Consider the following 14,230-nt stretch of genomic DNA (forward strand, 5'->3'; position numbering starts at 1 on the left):
GTCAGGGAAGGCCTTTCTGAGGAAGAAACATGAGCTGAGACTGGAATGATGTGAAGGAGATGACCTTGGGAGATCGGGAAAGACCATTCCAGGCAGATGGGGCTGCAAACAGAAAGACTTGGAGGTGAGAAAGAAGGCCAGTGAGTTTGGTGGCCCTGGGAAAGAGAGGTAGGAATATTACAGCAGGCCAGTTTGTGTAAGGCACGCTAAGGAGGTTGGATTTCATTGTAATTGTTCTGGAGAGTCATTGGAAAGGTCAGCTAAGAGAATGTGATCTGGTTTATGTTTTAGAGAGATCACTCCAAAAACTTTGTGGTGAGCACAATCTCTTGAGACAAAGGTGAACGAGTAGAGCCACTTGTTTTAGATAAGATGCCTCATCTTAACTCTTTTTTATACAACCTATCCTTAATTGTTTTTAAAATATGTTGTTTTAAACTATTTTCAGGTGCAGTCATGCAGGAAAACCTCAGATTTGCTTCATCGGGAGATGATGTTAAAATATGGGATGCTTCATCTATGACATTGGTGGATAAGTTCAACCCACACACATCACCACATGGAATCAGCTCAGTGTGTTGGAGCAGCAATAGTATCCTTTTCTTTTTTAAACCACTTTTTGTTAGGTTAAACAACCAGTATCAATGAAACTTTTGCATGTGATCCATAATGAGAAATATATTTGGCATAGCTGTGAAATATAAAGTGAAATAGGAATCTAGTAAACAGTGTATCATATGATGCACACTGATATTCTCTGTTGATTTCATTAAAAACTTATTTGCAATTCACTACATTGAAAAACACTGCTATTAAAAATATGTTAGCTACTAGATGCAGAACATAGAATTAGTTTTGTTATTAACAGTTTGTTATTGAATCAAATGGAATAAGGTAGGTAATGCTGGGAAAAGAAAAGTTCTGAAAGGTTCTGGAATGATGTTTTGCATCTTTGTTTGGATATTTGTAGATCTGGTTGGGAAATTAAAGACAGAACTTGAAGGCAGAAGCAAAGGTTGAAGGAAGAGATAACAATTGTCAAACATTCCCATCTTACTGATGTATTCTCTGTATTTCTCTTCCTTTCTATCTGTGATGAAAATAGTCTTTTTTCCCAAAAAGACAGGAAAATTATCTAGATTGAACTTTCCTAAGGTTTTTATGTTTCTGATTGACATTCTCCCTTTCTTAATAAGTTCCTAAATGTGGATAAAATGAACTCATAAATAGGGGTTTCTCAGTATCTCACTATTGACATTTTGGGCAAGATAATGCTTTGTTATGGAGGCTGCCCTGTGCATTGTAGGATGTTTAGAAGCCTTCCTGGTCTCTACCAACCAGATGCCAGTAGCCCCAATGGTGACAGCCAAAAATCATCTCCAGAATTGCTAGATGTCACCTGGGAGCCAGAATCACCCTCGGTTGAGAACCACTGCTGTAAACAAAGTATTCTTACCACCTTTTGTATGAAAATGTTCTGTATACTTGGTATGCTAGAAATAATCATTCGTCTGTGGAACTCATACTCATACACTATTTCTTAAACAACAGATTAAGCTTTAACATGTGTCTGATCTTATCAGTATCAAAGTAGTAATATTCTCCTTCCTGATGAAAGTAAAAATATCAAAGCTTTAAAATATGAATGATTCATGAACAAAAACATTAGCAGTTTTCATGCTCAATCTAATTATTCTTGCAAATACATAACAAAAATGATGAATTTTCTTATTGAATTAAATTTACCTCTTCATCATTCCTTGATTTTGTATTAAAGTAGCAAAATAAATAACTTTGGTGCTCTATTAATCAAACTCATGGTGAAAGGACTGCATTTTTGAAGGACTCTCCAGATGTATAGTGGGGTAAGATGTTTTAAAAAGAGTCACAAATGTGTGAGGTTGCTTCTATTATTAGATTTTTATTATGTTTAGAGCTTAATTTTCCTTGTTACTCACTGCATAAAAGAAGCAGTTCTTAATGAGATTTATTATTTTTTTTCTCCAAGGAATTTTATTAGGAGTTGATACATTTACTGATAAACCACTTAATGGTCTATCAACAAAACTGATGTAACTATGTGATGGTGTCCTATGACTTTTGGAAACTGGTCTTATTTCTGTATAGTTTTGTTGTACAAGTACATGTGCACTGAAAACCTTTGTATAGTTTTACACCTATTGAGGCTTTGATGCCTTCCATAGAGGTTAGTTACTGAAGACCAAGGAATTCCCAGACTCAGAGATTTAGGGACCACTTAGCATGGATCCCAAGGACAGCGTTAATGGTGAGGTGCCAGGGAGATTAGTTTTCTTTTTTTTGGTTCTCTAGGTAATATTCCTCACTTTCTCATGAATTCTAAAACTACATGAGAAATAAAAGGAGTAACTAGAGTACCCTCTTGTACTTTCAGTCCTTTCTTTAATATATTCTAAGGAGAAAAGTAACAGTAAACATAGGAAGAAGCCAAGGAAAGGGAAATGATTTATTTTTCTCAATGCTGTAATATCTAGGTAGGTGGAAGTGATTTTGTTTGAATCATATATCATAATAAAATTACAGTCCATGGTCTGTTCACAAAATATCTGAATGTTACGTAAATCATCCAAAAGTAATGCAGTTAAGACTTTGCTTGTTAAAAGTATAGGTTTAAACTTCTGATATTTTAATTTGTTTTGACTCAAAATCAGATTCTTGGTCTTGGTTATATTATTGTATTTAGTCATTTTAGTTTTTAAATACTTACATTGTTTTGTGTTTACTGATTATTCCACTTATAATTTATGTAAAATAAGGAAAATATAATTTTAAATTATTAAATTAAATTTTAAATAATTATTAATTTATTTTAATAATTTAAATTATATTTTAAATAATTTGAATTGAATTGAAATAAAGTCAAAACTCTCATAACATAGTTGCTGTGTAACCACACTTATTTGTATTTGCTACATATACTGTAATATTCTTAATACATTTAAGATTAAAACACTCTATCACAAAAATTCCATCCTGAGAAAATATCAGGCTTTATTTCTTAGTGGAAAAATAGGAGACTAATGTGGATATTTGCTTCCTAGCTTAAATTGGTATCAAGCACTGAGTTACTAAATAGCTATCTTAAACAGTATTTATAGATGAAAAGGTTGATTGATATTTGCCTGATGTTGCTTTTATCATGCTCTCATTCTTGAAGGATAAAATTAGACCTTCTGGCCTACTCTTTGAAAATGGAGTAGTATTTCACATGGGTTAAATAGCTTTCAAGTGAAAGCAAAATCAGAAAGGATAGTTCTTCCCTGCAGTAGTAGTAAAGAGAATTAGTCTTAGTAATTAGTAATCTGAGCCAGTTTTGAAAGCTAATGTATCAGCTATATTCGTTGCTTAGTGTGCTTGCTTTTATCATCTCAATTCTTATAATGATAGTCGAGTGCTAGAGCTGCTCATGGATTGTTCGATTCTCCGTAACTCTTCATTTAGATAACTTTCTAGTGACAGCATCTTCCAGTGGTGACAAGATAGTTGTTTCAAGTTGCAAATGTAAACCTGTTCCACTTTTAGAGCTTGGTGAAGGGGTAAGTGTATTTTTTTTTTTAACTTCTAAAAATCTTAGTTTTGCTTGAGTGGTAATTGCTTATTTATTATGGTGCTGACAACTAAATATAAAGGTGTTTAAAAGCATTATTCTTAACCTGAGCTTAATATAGTAACACTTAAAGGTGAAATAAGTGTGCTCACTGAAACATCTTTAGGTAAAATAATATTGGGTCCTAGGGGAGCAATCAAGGACTTACATTTCGTCAACTAGGCAGTTACTTCCCCTCTGTGGGAGGTTCTCTGGTATTGCTGTGGTTTTTTAGGATGATGTTCCACCAAGGTCACTGAGTTGATTTGAGCAAAAGAGTCCTAATGATGTAGCCCTACCTTTACTGACATTGGGCTCAGGACCATCAGCTAAAGAGCCTTATCTGATGGTAGCCTTCTGCTTTAGCTTCTGTCCACATGGTACTGCCTGAGTCTCCCCAAGCTCTTCTGCAACAGGATGCCTTTGTCCCAGAGTTTTGGTCCCAGAGCATTTAAATGAAGCTCTCACTGTATGTTCTTACCCTTTAGTTTTATAAGTTAATCCCTCTGATTCAGGATAATGCTGGCTTTCTTATTTCTTCTTGAAAGCTATTTCCATTTTAAATAAGATCTAAATAAAAAGGAATACGTAGTTAGTTGGCAGCTTGTTCTTTTTTTAAATTTCATAGTTTTCATAGCAGACTCTAAAGCATTATGAATTGGCATAATTTTACACACTGGAGTAGATAAGGCAGCCCAATTAATAACTGTTCTACTCCAAGTACAGCGGGGTAGAACACAGCAGAGCATTGGAATATAAGCTCATCTAACGGAAAACGGACTTAGGATTTCGGTCAGTCCTGTCCTAAAGGTATCTGTTGGATTGATCTCAGCATCAGTCCCAACCCACAGATATTAAGAGTCTGGGGCAGAGAGAATGTCTGCTAAGGGTAGGAATGACATTTGCCTATCAACCTATCAAGTGAAATTGAGGCAGAGAGTGTCGCTGCACAATAAAGGCAAACTGTACTCTTCAGGAGCAGGCGGGACATCTTAGTCATCTTTGGATCTTCAGATCATGTCAAAGGTGGGCAGCAAACATTTTTGGGTTAAATATCAACATCAAAACAATTTCGATTTCCACCTCTACCACTATTTATATATCTATCTATCTACACACATGCGTGCACACACACACACACACACACACACACACACACACACTCTACTTTTATGCGTTGCCTTAGAACCAGTTTGGGACCTTTTGTTGTTGTTGTTAATGTGTAAAATATAAAAATGACATGATATTTACAAGTGTGACACCACTTTAAGGATTTTGTGAATATTTTACATTAGTTGCTGTAGTTCTGTTTCCCACAGTTAAGTCATATCAGAATGCAGGTTGATGAAAGTGAGATCATTGTAGTTATAATTTAAATCTGCTTTAGTTTACTTACAAAAAATATTTTACAACCATTGGTTTTTTAGTCTTTATTAGTAATTTCTTATAACATATTAGTGTGTTGGTAACCTTTGCTTCATAGGATCCAAGTCCTATTACTTATGTACCATTTGAGGTATTAGACCTTTGCTCATTGGGAAAATAAGGTTCTATCCTACTTATTTTAACATTATTTTTAGGGTGGAACTTTATTAAGTTTCATATTTATTTTCTTTGATTTTGTATTTTACATCTTTAAAGTAGACATATTGGTCTTAACAGTATTATAATGGATACGATAGGCTACTATATAGCCTAGAAATTTGACCTGATGTTATTTTCAGATTTTAAAATTCCACCCATTGCTTGTGTCTTAGGGTACAGGATTTCTGTAATAACCACTCAATTTCCATTAATTATTTAAGTTCATTAGCTACGTTAATAATCTATTAACATAAAAAGATCTTCTATCATTATGGTAAGCAGCTATAAATACAGGTTTTGTTCTGAGCCCTTAAGAATGATTTGAGTGGTTTTGGATGATTAGAATCCTAATATATTGATCTTTGATGGATGCCCTTCTCTGTTTTCTTTAAAGGTTGTTTTGATAGCTCTTAGCAAACTGTCCTGATCTGCAATGATAACCAGATTCTGACTTTTACTAGTCTGTTTAGACTAAAGTCAATTCCTAGAATGACCTGCAAGACAATTATAGCGACCATACTGAAACATTGATGTAATGTGCTCCTGATATTTTTGTATGTGTTAATAATTTTGACTCAGTCAAAATTTCAGAGCTGGAAGAAGCCTTGGGAGAGGGAGAGGGGGTTATCTGCACCCTTTAAGAATCTGGGGCTCGGGCTTCCCTGGTGGCGCAGTGGTTAACTAAGTCACAAAATGTCCCCTTTGGAATTCATTTCTCTTTTTTCCCCTCATGGTATTCAGCTGGAGGTGAGAATAATTAATGTAACTACGCAGTGTATCTGAAAATTAAATAGAGAAAAACATGCAATACTGTGCTCTTTGTAGCATAGTTACTGATGGTACTACCAGATAGATGACACTCATAGATACTCATTGTGAGAACAACTTGGTTACCTCTACTTTAGCCGTTTGTTCTATAAATATTTATTGAACATGGATATGGTCTTTGCTCTAAGGAAACTGACATTCTGCTGAGAGACAATAAGCTAGTAAACAGAATACTGAGTATAGTGATAAGTTGTTTTGCAGAGAGCTAAAATAAGATATTGAGATAGCAAGTTACGTTAAGTGGCCAAGGGAGGTCTCCTGAAGTTGTGGCATTTAAGTTGATATCTATTGACCAGAAGCAGCCATTCGAGCCAAGATTAAGGGAAAATTAACTTTCCAGGCAAAGACTAGCTGTGTAGAAGCCTTGAGGCAAATATAGTGTTTACGGAATGGAAGATGGTCAGTGTGGCTAGAGAATTAGTGGATAAGGAGGAAAATGGTGAGAGACCAGGTAAGAAGGGACAGATGAATGGGGCTTTGAAAGCCAGGTTGTTGAGGAGTTCGGAATTTATCCTAGGTTGGAAGCCATTGAAGGTTTTTAAATGAGAGACACATGATCTGAGTTACATTTCTTAAAGGTCACTCTACTCATGGAGCATGGGATGTAAGGAAGCAGGAGTGGAAGCAGGACAGCCAGTTAGGAGGCTGCTGTTGTGTTTTGTCAAGGTTTGGATCAGGGTGCTAGCAGTGACAGTAGGTAAAGGGGGGCCCATGTGGGATAGATTTTAGGCTTGGAGTTTAGAGAACTTACTGATAGATTGGGCAGAGGGAGAACAAGGAATCAAGGTTAATTCTGGACTTTTATCTTGAGGAACTGGATGAATGGGACCTTTACAGTGGTGGGGGAGAGTGTAGAGTTAGGTTCTGATGACATGATGTTTGAGACTTGGGCCATTGGGGGGAGATTTGCTGTGACATTGGACTAGTATCTTATCCTCTTTATAAAACTTTGCCCCTCTGTAAAATGAGGGTTTTAAACTAGGCATTCTTTACCGTTCCCTCTACCTTAAGAATTTTCTGAGCTGTGGGTTGATTTTAATGTGAGATATTCTGTGGGAGTCTAAGACCAGGTTTTATTAAAGGGAAATATTAAGGGCAAGTAAGCCCTGATGGGAGCCCAAGACTTGCTGGTATTTCCTAAGCTTCCTCTGTCACCACCTTTCTGTGGACTAGAACATGAATCTGGTTGATTTCCTTAAAGCCTTTTTGAGCACTTTGCAAACTATTGAATCCATGCGACAGATAATGAGAGGTGAATCTTTAGTACAAGAATTGGCATGTTTATAACATTTAACTCAACAAATATTTTTCATGTGCTTACCAAGTGTTGGTTGAGACTTGAAAGTCAGCTCTGGGCTCTGTTAGGTTAATGTGACTTTTTTTTCCTTTAATAGCAAAAGCAGACATGTGTCAGTTTAAATTCAACATCAATGTATTTGGTAAGCGGAGGCCTAAATAACACTGTTAATATTTGGGATTTAAAATCAAAAAGAGTTCATCGATCTCTTAAGGTAAGCAACGTTTTTTTTTTAATCCTTACAGAAGTGGGTATCCCACAATGTGTTTATTAGTAATAGTTACCACATTTTTAATTTTGAGCTTTTATGATAAAAATAAGCTGCTACAGAATTGAAGTGAGATTTGTCAGGGAAAATAAAGATGCTGTGTAGCCAAAAATTTTTTTTGGTTTATTTTTCCCTCCACATATGTTACTATATTGCTATATTGCTGGGGTTAAAACTTTTTCCTTATTTTTTCACTTTGGTCTGCTCTCATGTGAGTGAACCACTTACTTCATTAAAAAAAATATGGTTTGTTGTCATTAGAGATCTTTTTAAGGCACTTTGAAATAATGAGAGTGGTTTTGGGATGACAGTATTTGGGGATATGGCTTCTTAGTTCTCTGCTACAGTTTGCATGTATGTATTTTCATCTTGGTAATGAAATGTTTCTAAAATAGTTTACTACTTACAGTTAGTGTTTCTTTAAATAGTTAGCTTTTTGCAGTTTCAGAAAATGAAAATAATCATCATGAAAGCCCCTGGTCGCGATTGTTTTTTTGGACTTCTGTCCTTTTAATATTTGGAAGTTCATTTTTAAAATTATTTTTAATTTTTATGTCTTTTAAAAAAGTTTTAATATGCAAAATTTTAAACATATTTTTATCTATACACACACATACCTATATACACATATACAGAGAAAGAACTTCCTTTAACTCATCATCCATGTATTCATCACCTGATTTCAGTGATGATCAGCTCATGGCCAGTATTGTTTTATCTATGTGCTCATCTACTGTCTCATCTTCAGACCTTCAGAGTATTTTGAAGCAAATACCAGAGATCATTATAATTTTATTACATATCTTAATGTCATTGAGTTAATTCTTACTAGAGAAATAGTATATAGAAGAATGTTTTTCTCTTAGCTAAGTTGAAATATAATCTTATGATTGCTGTTTAAAATATTACTTTTGGAAGTTCATTATTTTAAGTATTAACTAAACTTTGAAGAGTCTTCAGGAAAATTGAAAAGTTGCCAATAATGAGAAGACTTAACTTTTATTGAATTCTTTGACATGCCAGCCACTGTGCTTAACATATTTATTCTATCTATTCTACAACTCTGCAGAGCAGGTAGTATTATTCCTAAGTACAGATGGAGAAACTCCGACTCAGAGATGTTAAAGAGCTTGTTCAATGTCTAGCAACTAGTAAGGGCAAAGATGAGAGGCACACTCAGATATTATTCATTGTTTAATCTTTTAAATTATGAAATAACTGAATTAAAGCTATTTAGGGGGATATACCTAGTATGAATAAAGAATATCTTAAAGAATTGAGAAGAGATTAGAAGTCTGTGGCCAATTTTGTCACACAGTGTCACACGTTTTAGGAGCATCACTTTTTCCCATCCCTCCTTACATGGCAAAATTCTACTCATTTTTCCATCCTCAGCTGAATGACTTACTTTCCACAGTGGAAATCAGGAAGACACACCTGCCTCTTTACAAAGTCATAGAAATTGTATTGGACCCCACGTTATAATTTCTCAAATGGGAATGATGCACTATATGTCCACTCCTTCTTTTTCCTTTCTTATCAGATATTCTTTTCCTCGGGATGGCATTTGTTTGATTTTAAAAAAGCAGTAAAATGTAAAGGCATTTCCCAGCATGCTTCAAGGACCATTTGAAAAAGTTGTAAAATAAGTGGAATATTATAGCTAATATTCTTGATATTACATTAATCTAATTACAAGATACAAAGGTTGGTTTGTTTATCTTATTAAGGTATGACATCAAACTGTTAAAAACTATGCTGATGACTATGCTCCTAGGCTAGATATCTCTAATTTAATTTTGGAAAACATAGTCCTTGTGAACTCAGTTTGTTTAAAATTGAACAGTTTTATTTCCTCAAAGTGGATTCCCTTTTGGATTTGGGAGACAGTCAAGTGTAATGAGAGGAAAATAAGCTTTGGAATATGACCTGGATTGAATCCTGGCTCTACCACTGGCAGTTCTGTGAGCTTGCACAGTTTCTTAACCTTAGTTAACTCATCTATCAAATGGGGAAAATGGCCTTGCCTCCCATGATTGTTCTAAAGATTAATAATAATATATAAAACTCCCAGCCTTAGTCGGTACTCAGCAGATGGAAGCAGCAGCCATCAAATCTCAAACATGCTTTGCTCATTCTGGCTTTGGGGCTTTTGTTTTTTTGCTCTCTTCTATCTTGCAGTGTCAGTTTTCTTTCCCCTCCCCTAACTTACCTCTTATTACTTTTTTTAATGTTGAACTCAAGCTTTCTGTCTTCCATAAAGCTTCCTCTGTCAACTCAGTTCACAGTGATAACTCTCTGTCCTCTGACACGTTGCCTCTGCCACTCATTTAGCATTCATTCTGCCATTTGCATGTTCACTTAAATGTCCTGTCTTCTCAGTTGAACAGTAATATTCTCAAGGGCAGGGACTCTCATAATAATCAACGTGCAGTAAATGTTACTTGTCATTGGAAGTGAATTCTTTAAGGTAGACATAATGCCATTTAGAAAATTACCTTTCCTTTTTGTCTCTTGTTTCAGGGTGCCTGACCATTATTATGGTTATGAAAAATGAATCTTTGTTCCCTGAAAAGACTTGGTGTTAATCAGATAGTTTACTACTCACTTGAGTAATTTTTGGGGGGTTATTTGAGGAAAATGTTAAAGCATATATTAGATTGACAAATACATAATAGTTACAAAACATGAAATTTACAAAAAAACATGAAGATATGCTGTTTGAAGGTTGTGTGGCACTGTATTTACTTTCATTTCTTTCATTCAGGATCATAAAGATGAAGTAACTTGTGTAACATATAATTGGAATGACTGCTACATTGCTTCTGGATCTCTCAGTGGTGAAATTATTTTGCACAGTGTAACCACTAATTTATCTAGTACTCCTTTTGGCCATGGTAGTAACCAGGTACAGTATGGGTTTATTCAAAATAAAGTTGATAAGATAGATTTTTTAATTACCTTACATAAGACAATGAATTTGAGTTTTTAAAACTGAGTATTTTAAATTTGCATTTAGCTCACTCAAACTTAGGTAGCTATTCTTTAATGGTAGTATGTAAAAGCTAATTCATACTAGACGATGGTGCTTACATGAGCTCAGTTATGCCACTGAATAGTCACATGCTCCTAGAACTTAACTATGTATAAAAAATACAGATAATTGTTAATAGATTAAGCCCAAAACATGGATATTAATTATGACATTACAATTATAGAAGTGTTGCATAGCTTAAACTATGTCAGCTACAAGACAGATACTTATGTTCATAAATACTCTGGTGGACATGGAATAATTGTATTGGGTTGGCAAAAAGTTCGTTTGGTTAATGAATCCATTGTTCAATAAAGTTCTCGGTGAAAATGAAAAATGTCTTTTATTTTTACTTAAAACTGAACGAACTTTTTTGGCTAACCCAACATTTAGGCACAGGGTAAATTGAGTTTTCTTTTTTGTTTGTTTCAAGTATGTGATAGTTAAAGTATCAAAGCATATTTATGTATTTCAGGTTAATACGAGTATTTAGGGAAAATTTTTATAGAGGAAAATTAGTCAATTGAATTTTTTTCTTTATAAAAAATTAGTGTATAAAATTCTTAAAAGAATAAATTCAGTTTCTCAAGAAATCTAATTCTTGGCTAACTTTCCATGAAATTCTCCACAGGAATTTCCAATGAGGTGAAACTTCTTTTAATCTTTTTATTGTAATCACTTTGGCCATAAGTATTATTAGACAAAATATGGGAGCTCTTCAGTTTTGAAAAGCATTAAAATCATTATTTGAATAGTATTTAGTGTTTACGGAAAATTTAATGGATATTAAAAACGTACAGAAAAAAGTCTTTTCTCAGATTTCATGTGTATTGAGGTAATAAAAGAGATGTACATATAAATGATTTTATGGAAGATTGATGGAAAACAGTCTTATGGTGATCCAGAACAGAGAAGACTGTCTGATTGGGAATAAAATAGAGAAAATTGAAGGAGGGAGGATTTCATCTGGGTCTAAGGCTTATAACTGATTTTGTTTTGTTTTACTAGTATATAAACTGGCCTCTGACAGTTATTTGATTCTACCTTGTATTAGGGTTAGCTCTTTACATGTCCACATTATAGTTGGAACCGTGTCTTGTTTCTTTGTCCTCAGCCATTGTCTAACTTTGTGCCTTATATGGAAAAGATCCTCAATAAATATATGAGTAGATGAATACATTTAAAGATAACAAAGATCTTAATAGGCTAATAAAGAACTTTGGGAAAGGAATTTTTTTTTTTTTTTTTTTTGCTGTACGCAGGCCTCTCACCGCTGTGGCCTCTCCCGCCGCGGAGCACAGGCTCCGGACGCACAGGCTCAGCGGCCATGGCTCACGGGCCCAGCCGCTCCGCGGCATGTGGGATCTTCCTGGACCGGGGCACGAACCCATGTCCCCTGAATCGGCAGGCGGACTCCCAACCACTGCACCACCAGGGAAGCCCAGGGATATTTTATATGGAGGAAATCATATGAACAAAAACAAGGAGAAAGGAAAGCGTATGGGTTTTATATAGAAAAAGATTAGAAAGGTAAGCAGGAACATACTGTTGAAGTGGGACTTTGAATGCCAGACCAAAGTTTGGCTTTTATTTTGGAAGGCATTTAGGGAACTCAAAATCTTTTGATTAGTTGAATATTAGAATCATAGAAACCTTGAACTGAGAAAAGCCTTTAGAGGTAATCTCACTTTCTGCATTTTATGGTTGAGGATAAGTGATTTGCCACAGAGAATGTATTAATATTGTCATAAAAATAGGAAATAATATTTTGTTTTTGTAATTTTTTTGGTTATTTGTATTATGATAATGGAGACATAAAACCTAAGCCCCCAGAAGTTGGAACTATTGGAAAAAAATCGTATCTAGTGTTCAGATGCCTTGCTTTTTAAAGAAATAGAGTAATCTTCTCCTTCTCCTTCCTCTTTTTTCTTCTTCATCTTTTCTCCTTCCTCTTCCTCTTCCTCCTCCTCTCTTCTTTGGTATATTAAAAGCATGCTAAATTTAGATTGTGAGAAAGCTACTATGAATATTCTTATATAAGTCTTTTTATGGATATATGTTTTCATTTCTCTTGAGTAAATACTCAGGAGTGAAATGGCTGGGTCTTAGGATAGGCATCAATTTTTACTTTATTAAAAACTGCCAGAAAGGTTTTAAAGTGCTTGTGCCATTGTATACTTCTCCCAGCAATGTATGTGAGATCCAGTTGCTCCACGTTTTTGCTCATACCAAATATTGTCTATCTTATTAACTTTAACCAGTTTGATGGTTGTGTAGTTGTATCTTACTGTGGTTTTAATTTGCATTTTTCTATGTTGAATGAGTTGGCACACTTTTATATACTGTCTTTTGTGAGGTCACTGTTCAAGTCTCTTTCTCCTTTTTGTTTGGGGTTATTTCTGTTTTTCTGATTGATTTATAGTTTATTCCATATTCCAGATGGAGTCATCTTTTGGATATACACGTTGCATATATCTTCCTTTAGCCTACAGCTTGCCTTTCCACTCTCTTAATGCCTTTTTAAAAAAATGAACAGAAGTTCTTAAATTTATGTCTATTATGCTCCATTTCAAATTTATTTTTGTATATGGTGTGAGATGGGGTTCATCTTTCCATACAGGTAAATAGTTATGCCAACATTATTTATTACAAAGACCATCCGATTGCCACTGGGGTGAGTGTAGGTGTTGAGAGGGTTCAGAGAGCATTCAGGCAGAGGTTATCACCTTGTAGAATTCTTACCACCATTTATTGTGTTTCAAGTACAGTGATCATTGCTTTATATTACATTTTCTCATTTATTCTGTGCTACTCACTTGTGAGGTATAGGTTATTCTCATTTTACAAGTGAGAAAACTGAGATTCCAGGACTTTCTGATCACAAGATTCTTAATTGGCTGATCTGAAGTTCGACTCTTGAAGAGTGGTAGCATTGTTTCCTTTTGAATCTCTTTCTAGCTCAGAGGCAGCTGAATGTATAAGGATTTGAGGATCCAAAGTTCTGGAAACTTTGCAGTATTCTCTTGTCACTTTGTGCAGGAGTCCAACATTTATTCTTATCTCTTTGCATGAAAAAAAATTTTAAATTCTAGGTGACAGGTTGCTATATTGTTGATTTTCAAAGGATTTTTTTCATTGATTACTTTGCGTGGCAAAACTGAATATATCTTCTAGTTTAGGAAAACAGTAATGCGCAAAGCTTATCTCTTGTGCGAGGTCAGATGAACCAGAACCTAGATTTTCACGTTCTTGCTGCCTCTTGCTCGGGCAGTTGGCACCTCTATAAGCTTTTTTGGTATAGCTTTATGTTGTAAATCCCACATTTATTTGGAGAGCTAGCTGTGTGAGCCTGGGCAAGTGACTTAACTCTCAAGCCTCCTTTTCCTTAACTGTCAAGTGAGAATGAAAATATACTTTCAACAGGGTTTTGTTTGGTTTTGGTGTTTTTTTTGTTTGTTTTTGTTTTTTTTTGGTCTAGATGAGATGCTAACATAGTTCCTAACATGTGGAGATTAGGGAACTTTAGTGTGAACTTTTAATGAATAATCATATTAATTTACTAAAATAGCTTTTGTGATTCACTTCTGCAAACTG

The 14,230-nt window shown here is 34.8% G+C and overlaps 1 protein-coding gene across 1 annotated transcript in view; it reads left to right on the forward strand.

Moving 5' to 3' along the window:
- The first annotated feature begins 441 nt into the window (after positions 1–441).
- The window catches only part of NEDD1 (NEDD1 gamma-tubulin ring complex targeting factor), a 41,598-nt gene continuing 27,809 nt past the window's right edge, over positions 442–14,230 (forward strand). Inside the window, exons 1-4 of the mRNA XM_079715343.1 lie at positions 442–592; positions 3,481–3,575; positions 7,432–7,548; positions 10,370–10,510. Of these exons, the coding sequence (XP_079571469.1) occupies positions 457–592; positions 3,481–3,575; positions 7,432–7,548; positions 10,370–10,510 (489 nt within the window). The 5' untranslated portion in view covers positions 442–456. The remainder of the gene's footprint in view (positions 593–3,480; positions 3,576–7,431; positions 7,549–10,369; positions 10,511–14,230) is intronic.

Source organism: Hyperoodon ampullatus (genome assembly GCF_949752795.1).
Source record: "Hyperoodon ampullatus genome assembly, chromosome: 11".
Taxonomy (NCBI): Eukaryota; Metazoa; Chordata; class Mammalia; order Artiodactyla; family Ziphiidae; genus Hyperoodon; species Hyperoodon ampullatus.